Genomic DNA, 15,419 nt, shown 5'->3' with positions numbered 1-15,419 from the left:
GAGACAGATACTGGGGTTCAACCTGAAGACCAGAAAAGCAAAGCAGGCAGCCAGTGGCTCTTACCTCGACCTCAGTCTAAATATTGCAATCCTGCTTCCAGGAAACCTCTGAGTGAGACTGAGAGCTGTCTCCTCCTATTTTATAATCTTCTCTAGTTCTGGGATTAAGGGCATGCACCACTACTTCCCAGTTTCTATGGCAAACTAGCGTGTCATTGCTGCCTGGTCTGTAAGGCTGGCCAGTGTGGTTGTTTTACTTTTCTGATCTTCACACAAGCTTTATTTATTAAAACACAAATGAATACATTAGCTGGTGATGTGTGTTTAAATGTTTCACCCTTGTGTTTGAGATTTGACTTCTTAGGACATCTGATGTTTGGGGGCATTTGGCATCTTTGCCACATTCGGCTCACTGACAGGCTTTGGGGAGAGTTCTGAGGCTATTTTGCTATAGCAAATGGATTCTGGAAAGAACTGTGCTCAGAGAGTTAGATAGTCCTGAGAGTCAGAATGGAGCTAGCCACTCATTCCTCTAGGTATTGAACAAACATGAATTACACGTGCCCTTTCTATTAAAAATTTGGTCATTTAGTGAAGCTCCAAGTATTTACTGTGCATTAAAATATTAGTGGATATACACCTTGATGGGATTCAGTGTGATTTTCTATAATTTATTATATATACATATTTGACATGTGTACCCATCAATCCTCCCTCCCTGCCCCTCCCCCTTGCTCAGGCCTCTTTCCCAACTTCTAGGTATCTCTAGCCACTTGTCTAGTTCTGTGCCTGTCATTTCATGCCATCTGTATCATCACAAGCCAGCAACCCAAAGAGGAGTCCATCTCTCTTTTCTCATGGGCACCAGGCACTGTGGGCAGCTGCTGGCCATGCCTCTCCTGAGAACTGCCTTAACCGTGCAGAACTGACAGTCCCAAGGAGCCAAACCACCCTGTTCCTTACTGGAGAATGTTCAGAGAAGGAGACAGTGAAGCCAGTGCCTTCACTACACCCCTGACTGGCCAAGTCCACTGAGATATAAGTGTTTTTCTCTCTGGTTGTTTCTTGTGTCTTCCAGACATCACCTCTATTATGAGTTAGAATCAATTCACTTGCATGTACCAAACACGCCCTAGACCACCAGCCTGAAGACTGGCTTTTCATGAATACTTGATCCGAAAGCCTGCTGTAACTGGCGTGAACTCCCAGCGTGCTGTAGAGAAAACAGAAATATTCTTGGGATCTTTATGAGAGAGGGAGCAAGGAGTAGATTAAGGACATCAGCCCGGTGTGTAGGGAAGAGAACGAGTCTGAGAACTGGGCCACTAACAGGAGCGGAGCGGGCAGAAGGAATTGTGTGTATGTCTCTGGGAAGGTGGTGGGGATGAGGGGGAGGACGAGCATGGCTCAAAACTGCATGAAGAGGAGACACTCGGAGGCTAGACTAATTATAGAGGAGTCTATGCAGTCTGAACAAATAATACAGGCCTTTTATTTTTTTTTAAGTTTATTATTTATTAGTTATGTATACAGTGTCCTGCCTACAGGCCAGTAGAGGGCACCAGATCTCATTGTAGATGGTTGTGAGCCACCATGTGGTTGCTGGGAGTTGAACTCAAGATCTCTGGAAGAGTAATCAGTGTTCTTAACCTCTGAGCCACCTCTCCAGCCCCAGCTTTTTTATTTTTTAACAACTGGGTCTCTAACAAATGATCATAATATAATGCATGAAAATACTTTAGATGAACAATAAAGAGAATCAGTCTATAAGTGCAATGCAATCGCAGTTCAAAATCCATCATCCGCAAGGCTGGACCTGGTGGCCTGCACCTATACTGGGGCAGAGGACCGCACATTCAAAGCCGTTCTAGGCTATACATGGAAACTAAATCTTAAAAATAAACTTTTTTTAAAAAAAAACTTTAGACCCGCAAGGCGGTGGTGGCGCACGCCTTTAATCCCAGCACTCAGGAGGCAGAGGCAGGCGGATTTCTGTGAGTTCGAGACCAGCCTGGTCTACAGAGCTAGTTCCAGGACAGGCTCCAAAGCTACAGAGAAACCCTGTCTCGAAAAACTAAAAAAAAAAAAAAAAAAACAAAAAACTTTAGACCCAAAGAATTAAATACTGCAGCAGTATGTTTTATATGGCTTGATAAGACATATTGCAAATATAAGATCGTGTCTCCAAAGAACAGAGGCTCTAGTGGGGTGCAGTGGTGAGGTACATAACCCCAGAATTTGGGGAACAGAAGCAGGAGAATCAGAGGTTCAAGGACATTCTCTTACATAACAAATCGGAGGCCTGGTCTATGTAAGATCCTGTTTCAAAGGAAGGAAACAAACAATTCTCTCAAGGACGGGAAAAGATGGGTAAAGTTGAAAAATATATCCTAACGCTTAGAGCATTCTCACCCTTCCTAACACTGAGACCCTTTAATATAATCCCTTATGTGGTGGTGACCCCCCACCATGAAATGTTTTCTTTGCTGCTTCATAACTGTGATTTTTGTTATAAATTGTAATGCAAATATCTGACATGCAGGATATCTGATTTGTGACCCACCTCCCCCCAAAAAAGGGGTCACGACCCACAGGTTGGGAACTGGTGATATAGACTTTACAAAGTTCTAAGAATGGGAAGGGCCATTCTTTAGGAAGGGCCAGGAACAGTAATACCTTACCAGAGGTGTGGCTTATGTTTATACATACATACATACATACTGCAAAGCCATCTAGAGAAGGAGAGGGAGGAAGGGAGGGAAGGAGCAGGAGGAAAAAGGAGGAGGTGATACCTTGATTTGTACCTACATTGGAAGCAAAAAAAAAGTATGAGAAATTAAGATGGATTATAGTAGATCTAAATATGAAGTTAGAATTAAAAACAAACAAAAACAAAACATAACAAAAACTCCTATGATGATGCTGACCTAACTACCTGCATTGAAGAGGTTTTTCTTAATTTTTGATCCATCATATGCAAATAGTTCATAAAATTAAATAAAATGATAATATTATATTGCTATAAAATTTCATAATACTTATTCTCCATGTCTCTTTCTCATTATAAACCTCTCTTTTGAAAACACACCATTTCATTAATTATTCTTCAAGAGAATTTTTTTTGGTTTTGTGAGAAAGGATATCTCTTTGAAACAGCCGTAGCTGCCCTGGAACTAGCAGTATAGACCAGGCTGGCCTTGAACTCAGAGATCCACCTGCCTCTAAAGGTGTGTGCCTCTACCGCCTGGAAGGAGAATTCTTTTGTTTGTTTTGATGGGGGGGGGCACCCAGAGCTTCCTGCACTCCAAGCCTGAGTTCTGCACTGAGCTACTATATTCCTTGCTCAACATCCCTCTTGAAGATGGTCTGCCATATCATAATCATGGTGCAGTAGGCAAAGTTTTCCCAAACAAAACAAAATCAGTAACTATTAAGGACAAATATTGTTCTGGAATCAAAACTTCTGTTTTAGTCAGGTATGGTGGCCCACGCCTTTAATCCCATCAAAGGCAGGAGGATTTCCTTGAGTTCAAAGTAAGGTGAGGTCATTGGGTAGTGAGTTCCAGGACAGCAAAGGTTACAGGCACTCTGGGAATGAGACTTTGCCTCAAACAAAACAAAACAAGCTGGGCAGTGGTGGCGCACACCTTTCAATCCCAGTACTTGGGAGGCAGAGACAGGCGGCTCTTTGGGAGGTTGAGGACACCCTGGTCTACAAAGGGATTTGCAGGACAGCCAGGGTTGTAACACAGGGAAACCCTGCCTCAGAAACAAAAACAAAAACACCAAAATCAAATAAAAAGCCCATGGGTTATCAAAAGACATTACCAGGGAAAACAGTGGAGACGAAGACAGTCCCCATAAGTAAAATCTGTACTATACAGAACCACAAGAAACAGGAAGCCAGTATCCAGAATGTTTGAGTAAGGCATGAGGATAAAGAAACACTCCAGGGGAGGTCAAACAGAGAGGTAACCGGCAACCACAGAAGAGGGTTTGCTCTTAAGGGGCAGCAGGAAATTGCAAAATAAAACGCCATGGGCTTCTACTAGGAACCCAGGAGGAAGCTTTAAGCTACCATGACTAAAATGATTTACAGAGCAGTTGGCAGAGGTGATAACAAGGCTGAAAGTGAGCGGCTGTCTCCCGGAGTCAGCTTCAATCTCACACACAGAGCGGCCTCTCCACAGCCGTGGTGGGCCGAGCCAGGGCAGACGTGTCTATGTGTCAACAGTGTGGGTGAGAAGCCTGGAGCTAACCACGGGGAAGTCACAGGGGCCTTGCCAAGTTCTGGAAAGGTGGCAGCATGCAGGTGTACCGTTTGTGAAGAGGACCCCCCCCCACACTTCCTGTTTAGGTCTATGTAATATTATCAGTGTAACAATCAGTTAGGGAAGAGAGGTGGTTTTTCTCTTGTTATTTTGTCTTTTAGCATCATTGAGGGTACTCTCTGAGGAGGTAACTGTGCTGACTGTGATGTCTGTGGAAGAGGTGTGGACCAACCCCAGCACAGCCATTAGAATGAGCCATGCTACTTCCCTGGGCCACGGCCGCCTTTCCTGCAATGCCTGCTTTTATAGCATGCTGTTCGATTTAAGACCCCCACATCTCTAAAAAGCTAACTAGAAGACAGACAGATGGATTGGACAAATAGTTGTCTGACATCGGACTGAGGACACACCATTGAGTTGCCTTGCATGCCCAAGGCCCTGGGTCCAATCCCAGCACTAAATAAACAAAGCATTTGTTTGTGTGTGTCTGCAAGTCAGCACTGAAAAAGTGGAGGTAGGAAGACCCCAGTTAAAGTCTTCCTCAGCTATAAAAGAGAGTTTCAGGATAGCCTGGGGTGCAAGAAACGCTGACTCAAAAACATACCTTTTTTTTTTTTAGGTTTTTCGAGACAGGGTTTCTCTGTAGCTTTGAAGACTGTCCTGGAACTCCCTCTGTAGACCAGGCTGGCCTTGAACTCACAGAGATCCGCCTGCCTCTGCCTCCCGAGTGCTGGGATTAAAGGCGTGCACCACCACCGCCTGGCTCAAAAACACACCTTTAATCCTAACTCTAGGGAGGGAGCTATCTGCATTCTAGACCAGCCTGGGCCTCTACAGTGAATTAAGTCTACGTAGTGAGACTTTATCTCAAAAACAAGCCAAAGCAGAATTAAGGGACAGATAATGGGCCGGTCATTTCACAATTGTTTTCCTTTTAAGGCCAAGGCTGGGAGGCAGAGAAGGTGACATTCAGTGGTTACTTTAAATTCTCTCCTTGCTTTAGGATTAATGCAGTGAGAGCTCTGTTATCTTGTGTTTTGTTAGGCAGTTTGGGGATTGGTTGTTATCGCTCAGTTCTGGAATGCTGACAGAAGGCTTGCTCTCTGGGGTGACAGGGAACTTCGGCAAGGTGACTGACTACTCCAATTTGGGTTCCTAATCGGGTGTTTTGTGGGCCAGCAAGGAAGCCTATTTTAAAAGAGCATTTTGCAGTTGTTTAAAAATATATAATGTGATGGGGATACAAGAGGCTTTGTTGGGGCATGCTTTGAGACAGTCAGCATCAGACAGCATTTGAAACCTTGGGAACTCTGGAGACTTCCAGTGGCCTCGACGTTAGTCCCAAGGAACTTCTCGTTTTAGAATTAGGAACAGAAGGAAGAGAACGAGCCTGCTGAGAACAGAAATGTTCATTCATTTGTTCAAATAGGATTTAAGTTACTAACGTCCCCAACAGCATTCAGCTCCGCAGTGGCGTCTTGAAAGTCTGGTTTCAGTGGGCGTCCGATGGTGGCAGACCCTGGAGTCCTCAGTCAAGAGTGTGATTCCACAGTCTTCCCCACAGGCCCTGATGGACGAGGTGCAGATGCTCCAGGACGAGATCAACGGGCTCCAGGCGTCCCTGGCAGAGGAGCTGGAAGCCGCATCCCGGGAGTCGGACCCTGTAGAGCAGCTAGCCCTGCAGTCCACACTCACCGTCTTGGCCGAGCGCATGTCCACCATCAGGATGAAAGCGGCTGGCAAGAGGCAGCTTCTGGAGGTAACTAGGACCCTGGAGCTGCTGCAGCTCCTGCATCTGAATCAGGCTTTAGGATGTTAGCAGTTGTTCTGGGTGCTGATGCGAGCGACATGGGTTTTGTTTCTGTTCTCTTTTTTGATGTCTATTTTTTTAAAGCTTTTACACACACATATTGTCTGTTGAACATTTTTGCCCCCATACCTTCTTATTCTCACCTTTTCTTATTTCCATTGGTCCTCCTTGTCCCCCTAAAAAGTTTTGCTTCTACATTCACTTCATATTTATGTGTATTGTGTGTGTGTGTGTGTGTGTATATATATATATATATATATATATATATATATATAGACATAATTTGTAAACTATGGGAACCACATGTGATAGAAAGCGTATTTACTTCATGTAATTACCTTTGGTCGTGTCTATTTTCTTTTCTTTTTCTTTCTTTCTTTTTTTTTTTTTTTTTTTGTTTTTTTGAGACAGGCTTTCTCTGTGAAGTTTTGGAGCCTTTCCTGGCACTAGCTCTTGTACACCAGGCTGGCCTCAAATTCACAGAGATCCGCCTGCCTCTGCTTCCCGAGTGCTGGGATTAAAGGCGTGTGCCACCACTGCCTGGCTTCATGTCTATTTTCTTACAAATGATGTCATTATATTCTTCTTTATGGCTGTAAGAAATTTAATTGTGCACACAAACATGCATGTACATACACACACACACACACACACACACACACACATGCGCTCCTCATAGCATTTTCCTTACCCAGACTCTGTTGTTGGACACCTCGGTTGCCCCCATAGTTTGGTATTGCGAGTGTTGAAGAGACACTCGAGTGGGCATGTCTCGTGACGTCCCTGGCCTAAGAAGCTGGGAGCACACTCAGGGTCTACGGATGTGCTTCAGACAGGAGACACTGCGAATGTAGCAGGCTGGTACCTGGTGGACTACAGCCCCGCGGATAGGAATTATAGTTTTGTGTAACAGTTTGCTGTGATCCAATAAGAGCCTGAGATGAAGGTTAGAGCTGACACCGTGAAGCACAAACCTGCCTGTTCGCTGTCGTCCAGGCAAGCATATTTACTCATGAAAATACCTTTGCACTTCTGTCGCCTGTGTTACTTGATTTAAATCTCATTTGGTAGACAGATTGTGGCAACAATAATATATATATATATATATTAAGAATCAGCTGTTATTTTCTTTATATATATTCTCATAACTATTGGCTTTTGACTTCTAGTATCTCAGGATCATAATGTCCCCATTAAATTTCTTATACAAACTAGGTATTATCTTTTTTTTTAATCACTGAGCCATCTCTCCAGCCCCAGCCCTGAACTTCTTTTTTTTTAAAAAAAATTTATTGATATATATTGAGCTCTACATTTTTCTCTGCTCCCCTCCCTGCCTCTCCCCCTTGAAACCTCCCCAAAAGTCCCCATGCTCCCAATTTACTCAGGAGATCTTGTCTCTCTTAGTGTCCACATTGTTGTCTTAGTTCTCTGGGATTGTGGTTTGTAGGCTGGCTTTCTTTGCTTTATGTCTAAAATCCACCTATGAGTGAGTACATGTGATAATTGTCTTTCTGTGTCTAGGTTACCTCACTCAAAATAATGTTTTCTAGCCGGGCGGTGGTGGCACACGCCTTTAATCCCAGCACTCGGGAGGCAGAGGCAGGCGGATCTCTGAGTTCGAGACCAGCCTGGTCTACAAGAGCTAGTTCCAGGACAGGCTCCAAAACCACAGAGAAACCCGTCTCGAAAAACCAAAAAAAAAAAAAAAAGAAAGAAACAAGAAAAACTAATAATGTTTTCTAGCTCCATCCATTTTCCTGCAAAATTCAAGCTGTCATTTTTTTCTGCTGTGTAGTACTCTATTGTGTAAATGTACCACTTTTTTATTAATTCTTTGATCGAGGTTCATGTAGGTTATTTGTTTTTTGAGGCAGGGGAACTCACTCTGTAGGCCAGGCTGGCCTTGAACTCCCAAGAGATCTGCCTGCCTCTGCCTCCAGAGTGCTGGGATTAAAAGCATGTACCACCACAACTGGCTATATGACCTTATTTACTATTGATTAAAACATATATATATATATATATATATATATATATATATGTATATATATATATATATATATATAAAACATATCTTCAGCTCCATTGCTGAAAATGCAGGTTCTTTCTCAATTGACTGGCCATAAGATCAGTCAGATCATGTATCTATTCCTTATTCTACAGAAACTTAAAATGTGTTTTCCCTGCTTCTTAGTCTCCATGTTAAGATTTTTAATTAAAATATAATTGTTATAGGGGCTAGAGAGAGAACTCAGTCCTTAAGAGTCCTGGCTATTCTTCCAGAGGCCTTGGGTTCAGTTCCCAGCACCTAGTGGCTCACAACCAGAATGCCCTCTTCTGGCCTCTGCGGGTATTGCATGCCTATGGTACACAGATACACGTATCGGGAAAACACTTTTACCCACAAAATTAAAGTAAATTCATCTTTAATATAATAACGGCAATTGCCAATGATAGAATATTTTAGATGAGGTATCTGGGATACTTGGCATTACCTTCTCAGTTCCATCGTACTGTCTCGATGCTATGAAACGCTTGTGTGGAGTTTCATCATGAGATTGGTCTGGATGTTTCCGCATGGATATTTCCAAGAATTGAGAAAACTCAAGAGTTAGCCTAAGACTTTGGATTTCTGGTTTATTCCAACACAAGTACCACTGGGTGCACCTTCCCACAGGATCCGCTGCCTAAAGTGCTCTCGTTTATGTGGGACAGATGTCCCTAGTCAGCTGCCATCTCAGCCATGCCCTCCCGTCCCAGAAACGGAGGTTAAATGTCTGTTGCCATGGACCAGCTGCTTCGTGTCCCTGTCTGGTTCTAATCATTCCCACCACTGCCAGCCCCTCCAGGATCCTTCAACTCTGAAGCACATCCATTCACTGGGGGAAGAGTATGGGGTGCGTGTGGGGATCTTCACATACTAATGTAGAGACACAGAAATCCTGATTTAGACTTCTGAGACGTGGCCTGAGTCTAGGTATCTGTGTTGTCTCCCAGCTGTGTGTGTGCGTAGCCAGGTCTTGGGGCCATCGCTCTGCTGTATGGGGTCTTCAAGCTCTCTCTGCTCGAGGCTCCCTCCGAGTTACCTTCTTCCTAATTCCGCAGGAGAAGCTAAATGACCAGCTGGAAGAGCAGAGACAGGAGCAGGCCCTGCAGAGGTACCGCTGTGAGGCGGATGAACTGGACCACTGGCTGCTGAACACGAAGGCCACCCTGGATGTTGCACTTGGTACACCCCAGGAGCCCATGGACATGGATGCTCAGCTGGTGGACTGCCAGGTACAAAGAGCCTGTGGGACAGTGGTTCTCAACCTGTGGGCCGTGACTCCGTCGGGGGTTGCATATCAGAATCCCGCATATCAGATATTTGCGTTACAATTTATAGCAATAGCAAAATTGCAGTTATGAGGTAACAACAAGAAAATTTTACAATTGGAGTTCACCATAACATGAGGAACTGTATTAAAGGCTCACAGCATTAGGAAGGTTGAAAAACACTGCTTTAGAAAGAAATGAGCCTACATCATGAAGGACATTTTAAAAAAAAATACAGAAAACACTGATAAGACCCTGGTGTAGATACATGAGTTTCCATAAGCTAGAGACTTTATATATTTACAGGGTCAAAAAGCGACATATCACTAAAGCATAAATGAAATTCAAACCTGGAATTGGTTCTCGAAAAACATTGTCAGTGGTACTTAGTCATTGAAAAAAAATCGGAAACTGGAGAGATGGCTCAGTAGTTAAGAGTGATTGCTACTCTCCCACAAGACCCATGTTCAATTTCTAGCACACATAACATGGACTCCCTGCCTGTAACTCCAGCTCCAAGGGCACCAGTGTGGCTAGCCTCCAGGGGCTCCAATGTGGCCAGCCCCCTGGGGATCCATGCAGCTAGCCTCCAGGGGCTCCAATGTGGCCAGCCCCCTGGGGATCCATGCAGCTAGCCTCCAGGGGCTCCAATGTGGCCAGTCCCCTGGGGATCCATGCAGCCAGCCTCCAGGGGCTCCAATGTGGCCAGCCCCCTGGGGATCCATGCAGCTAGCCTCCAGGGGCTCCAATGTGGCCAGTCCCCTGGAGATCCATGCAGCTAGCCTCCAGGGGCTCCATTGTGGACAGTCCCCTGGGGATCCATGCAGCCAGCCTCCAGGGGCGCCAATGCGACCAGCCCCCTGGGGATCCATGCAGCCAGCCTCCATGGGGATCTGCATTCATGTGCACGTATACTCATTTTCATAATGAAAAATAGTAAAAATAAAATCTTTTTTGAAGAAAACTTCAGCAGAGTTAGCTTACGTATCAGTAACAGGGAGTCTCATAAAGATTATAAAGGTTAAAAGATGTTTTATAAAGGTGATTTTTTTGTTTGTTTGTTTTTGGCTTGGTTTGAGCTTTGGCTTGGTGCTGGGAATGAAACCTAGGCACTTTATTACTGAATCACATCCCCCCGCTTCTTAAAAGTGTTGCCAATCTCAGGTCAGTGGTTTTTCTCTTTCTCCTTCTTCTTTCTTCCCTCCCTCCCTTCCTCCCTCCTTCCTTTTTTCCTTCATTCCTTTTCTTTCTCCTTCCCTATTTCCCTCCCTCCCTCTTTTTTTCTTCCCTTCTTCCTTTCTTTCTTTTTCCTCAAGAAGTAACAGTGTTTAAACTTAGGGCCTCATGTGTGCTAGGCCATGTTCCCCCCACCAGGCTACAGCGCTAGCGGACACGCAGAGGTTTCTTTCTTATTGTGTATTATGGATGCTTGTGTTGCCTTCTTGCTACTGTAACAAGGTCCATGAGATAAAAGACTTAAAAAGAAGCAAGTATTATTTCCGAACTGTTGAGAGGATTCATTCATGCATTCCAGCATTGGTTTAGACAGCACAGTGTATCATGGGGGCACATGGTAAAGGCCTATCCATCTCATTGCTTGGAACAAAAGAGGATGGTAAAGATAAACATTGTAATCCACTTAAACAAAGCATCTAAAATCCCCACAAGGCTTCACTTCCCAAAGACTTCTGTCACCTTGGAACAGCACCAAGCTGAGGACCGAGCTCTTAACATGCCAGCCTGTACAGGACATTCCAGGTCTAATACAGCAGGAAACAGTGAACTTGCATGTGTCCATTATCAAACTGCATGATTATTAACATATTACCCTTCACATGTGCGTGAAATATGCTTGAAATCTTTTATCTAAGGGATCAGGGGGATGGCTCAGCAGTTAAGGGGATGGGAATTCAATTCTAAGGACACATATAACGGCTCCCTCCCATCTGTAATTCTAGTCTCGGCATATGGTGCCCTCTTCTGGCCTTGTTGGGCACTGCATGCAACCGGTACACAGACATACATGGAGTCAAAAACCATACACTAAAACAATGAAATAAAAATAAAATTGTAAATAGAGGATTCCAGAAAACCCTGCCCCAAACAGCATGGCTAAATATCAGTGAGCACAATTTCATATTTCACTTATGTGGCATCAAAAGAGATCTGCCAAAAGCATTAGCTAATTTAGCCTATGTATTAGAATCCCACAGTGGTCTTTCTTATTCATATTTTGAGGCTTATGGTATTGATCCTTATCACTTAGATCATGCGATGCCTTCAGACTCCTCTCTGTTATCAGCAGCATTGTTCTCTGGCTTGCTGGAGACTGAAGGACTAGACGGAAGCGGTTTTCTATTAATCCTAGCCTCTTTCCTACCATCAGAAGTTGAGGCATGCATCTGTTTTAAACGTTTCCTATTAGGGTTAACACTCAAACTAGTATTTTAGACCTGTCTGATATTGTTGTTGCCACCCCTACTTTTAGATGTATCTGTCTTCAAAGCGATTCACAAACCTGTCTGACAAACAGCTCAGATTATCTATAAAGGAGCAAAGTGTGTTTCCATCATGTATAAGGAATTAGAAGCACATGGCATTGAAACTAAGTGAGCTAATCAAACTGCTTTTCCAAGTCTATGTTTATTTTCAAGTCTTTTAAAATATAGACAGTAATGCAGTTAAAATGATAATGATAGAGAAAATCTCAAGAATTAAAAATCTAGAATTAAACCATTTGCTTCACAATTCTGTCTGTCTGTCACATGAGATTGGAGTTACATGTTGGGCAGAGTGGTACACAGCTTTAATCCCAGTATCTGGGAGACAGTACAGGAGGATCCCTAGGAGCTAAACACCAGCCTGGTCTACATGGAGAGTTCCAGGCGATCCAGGGTTACTTGCTGAGACCCTGTCTCAGGAGACAAAAAGAAAAAGAAGAAGAAAAATTGGAGCCACAGGATGACTTTTGTGGGCTTGGAAACTTTGTTAATGTGAGGCCTTCTTTCCCCATGATAGAAAGGACCATGTAGACTTATAAGATCTGGTTGAATTCATTATTGTATTAATTAATAACTAATTATTATTATTAAATAATACATAATTGTTAATTATGCTTTTTCTAACCTTCTCTTTTATATTCTTTTTCTTTTCTTTTGAGATAGGAGCTTATGTGGCCCTTGAACTTACTAGGTAGCCAAGCATGACCTTGAACTCTGTACTCCCCTGACTCCACACTCTGACCTGCCCTGGCACATCCACACCTATTTAATTCCACGGTGCCATCCAAACCCGGGGACTCATGCAGGCTAGCATCCCTTGACTTCTTTGATTTTAAAAAGAAAATAAACATTTCCTTGGGCCTCAAAAGGTATTATGAACCCTCAGCATGATGCCGGACCTACCTGCCCAGAAATATATCCAGTTCTCAGAAATAATCCTTCGGACGTCATCCTTCAATCCCATCTTAGTGAGAGTGTTGTTCTTCCATTGGTTTTAATTCTTTGATATGAAATATTATTCTTAGGAGTTGATGGAATGGCAATGATCTTAATTTCCTAGAGCGAATTAAAATATAAGATCAAAGCTATGTCATATTTTTTAAAAAGAAGGTAAGGGGGGTGACCAGAAAGAGGTACTGACACAAAGGTATTGGGAGTTCTTAGGGAGCCTGGTCTTCAAAATCAGTGCGTTGAAAAAAATTTCTTTTTAGATTGACAAAGAAGAAATTGATTGTGTGATAATTTTACTGATATTAGTACTCTAATACTAAGATAACAGGATTAATAAAGGTCTAACATTCAGCCAGTGGTGCTTTCTTAGTGCTAGTTGGCTATACCATGTGTATTTTCCAATGTATTTTTAATTATAAAATACCTAATTTTTAATTATAAAGTATCTAACTTTTGTTTAAAGGTAAGAAGTACAGGTAATTCCTCCCTGCCCCCCCCAGGGTGCATACCCTAATCTTTAAAGTTGAAAAAGCCATGGATACCTGCTTGTGTGATGACTATGGAAGGCTGTGTTTGGAAACTGTCTCCAGGAGCCCGCAAGGTGTGAGAACCCTGCCCTTGTCCTCTCGTTCCAGAACATGCTGGTGGAAATAGAACAGAAAGTGGCGGCCCTGTCGCAGCTGTCCGCGCACAATGAGAACCTCTTGTTGGAGGGCAAGGCTCACACGAAGGACGAGGCTGAGCAGCTGGCGGGGAAGCTGAGGCTGCTCAAAGGGAGTCTCTTGGAGCTGCAGAGAGCCCTCCACGACAGACAGCTCAGCATGCAGGTGAGTGTTGCGACACACTCCGCACGCGTTTCTCCATCAATGGTTGAGGAGAGAGACTGGAGGAGGCTGAAGCACACACATGCATGCACCTGGCTTCCCCTGACATGTCAGTATGTCTGTCTGTTTGTACTCCTCCTTTGGTCTGCATTTCGGGTGATGCTGTTAGCATTGATTGACCACAGAGATCTGGGGTGCAGTTCTACTGAGACAAATTTGCTTTTCTTTTGGATTCCTCTTGCAGTCCACTCTTGAGATGTATTCTAGATATCTTCATACTGTTTCGTGTGGTTCCTGCATTCAAATCTTCCCTTACGCCAGGTGAATGAATCTTTCCACTGCAACTTCTGATGGACAATTTTCTTTTACATTGCTGGAGTTTTCTGGGCATTGTTTACCTGGCCTACCTCTTTTTTTTTTTTTTTTATTTTTTGGTTTTTCGAGACAGGGTTTCTCTGTAGCTTTGGTGCCTGTCCCGGAACTAGCTCTTGTAGAGCAGGCTGGCCTCGAACTCCTAGAGATCCGCCTGCCTCTGCCTCCCGAGTGCTGGGATTAAAGGCGTGCGCCACCACCGTCCGGCTCCTGGCCTACCTCTTAACTTGGTTTTGATTTCAGCTTCTTTATGTCTTACATTTTAGGCTTTTTTTTTTATACAGATCATCTGACTATAGACATTGGTTGTAGACAATGGTCTTATGTTAACCCACTCCTACCCCCAAGACGGTCTCTCTGTCTAACAGTGCTGGTTGGCCTAGAACTCTCTTTATAGATCAGGCTGACCTCAAACTCACAGAGATCCGCCTGCCTCTGACTCCCAAGTGCTAGGATTAAAGCCATGTGCCACCACCTCCTCGCTTTGCCTTGCACTTTTAAAGGGCACCCATTTAAATTGTTGTGATAGGTGACTTACATCAACTTTTATTTTTAGAACATTTGTCCCGTCCTCCCCCTATCTCTCTTCCCCTCTCTTTTAATAGGGTCTTGCTCTGTAGCTGGAACTCTCCTTGAAGAAGTGAACAGGGTATATGTGTGTGTCTGTGTGTGTGTGTGTGTGTCTGTGTGTGTGTGTGTGTATGTGTGTGTGTGTGTGTGAATATTCCAGCCAAAGGGGAAGCTACTGTGAAGACTGCCAGAGAGGATCAACCTGGTCTGCCCAAAGCTAGTGCGGCTAGAGTAGAGTAACAGGGACAAATAGAATTAAACTCTCTCTTAAATGGCTTAGTTTCTGTAGCAAAATCTCCCGAGTAGTTCACAAACAGAAAACACACTGTTGGAGAATCTGGTCTCGGGAAGATGCCAGCTGCTTCAGTGTCCAGGGAGGGATCTTGCTCTGGCTCGTAGATGCCATTTCTCCCTGTGTCCTATGGGAGGGAGAGACTAGCTGGCTCTATGGGGTTCCCTTAATAACAAAGATAACCGCCGTGGCAGTCACCTCTCAAGGTCCTGGCATTTAGTGTCACAGTAGGGATCAGGCGTCAGCGCCAAGGAAGGACCTGGGACAGCATCACAAGTGTCCTAGAGACTTTGACCCTAACTGTTAGAGAAGTGAACGGCCACTGTTGGGGAACAGAGGGGTGACATGCTAAGTCCCTCCCCACAGTGGGCTGGGATAGAAGCTGAAGGACAAAGAGGAGGCAGACCTGGCAGAGGGCAAAGGGCACAGGGCACAGGGGCATGGGGAGCCCTTCCATTCTCTTCTTTCTTTCTTCTGTCTTTCTATTCTTCCTCTGGTCCCCTACCCTAG

General features: G+C 44.1%; 1 protein-coding gene across 7 annotated transcripts in view; it reads left to right on the top strand.

The window, feature by feature from the left end:
* The window catches only part of Syne1 (spectrin repeat containing nuclear envelope protein 1), a 471,659-nt gene that overhangs the window by 326,593 nt on the left and 129,647 nt on the right, over positions 1 to 15,419 (top strand). For all 7 annotated transcript variants that reach the window (XM_075949874.1, XM_075949917.1, XM_075949889.1 and 4 more), the window contains 3 exons: positions 5,836 to 6,030; positions 9,190 to 9,363; positions 13,487 to 13,678. In XM_075949874.1, the coding sequence (XP_075805989.1) occupies positions 5,836 to 6,030; positions 9,190 to 9,363; positions 13,487 to 13,678 (561 nt within the window). The remainder of the gene's footprint in view (positions 1 to 5,835; positions 6,031 to 9,189; positions 9,364 to 13,486; positions 13,679 to 15,419) is intronic.

This window comes from Microtus pennsylvanicus, chromosome 1, assembly GCF_037038515.1.
Source record: "Microtus pennsylvanicus isolate mMicPen1 chromosome 1, mMicPen1.hap1, whole genome shotgun sequence".
NCBI classification, from domain to species: domain Eukaryota; kingdom Metazoa; phylum Chordata; class Mammalia; order Rodentia; family Cricetidae; genus Microtus; species Microtus pennsylvanicus.
Note: the sequence above shows the minus strand (reverse complement) of the source record. Positions and strands in the feature narration are given on the sequence as shown.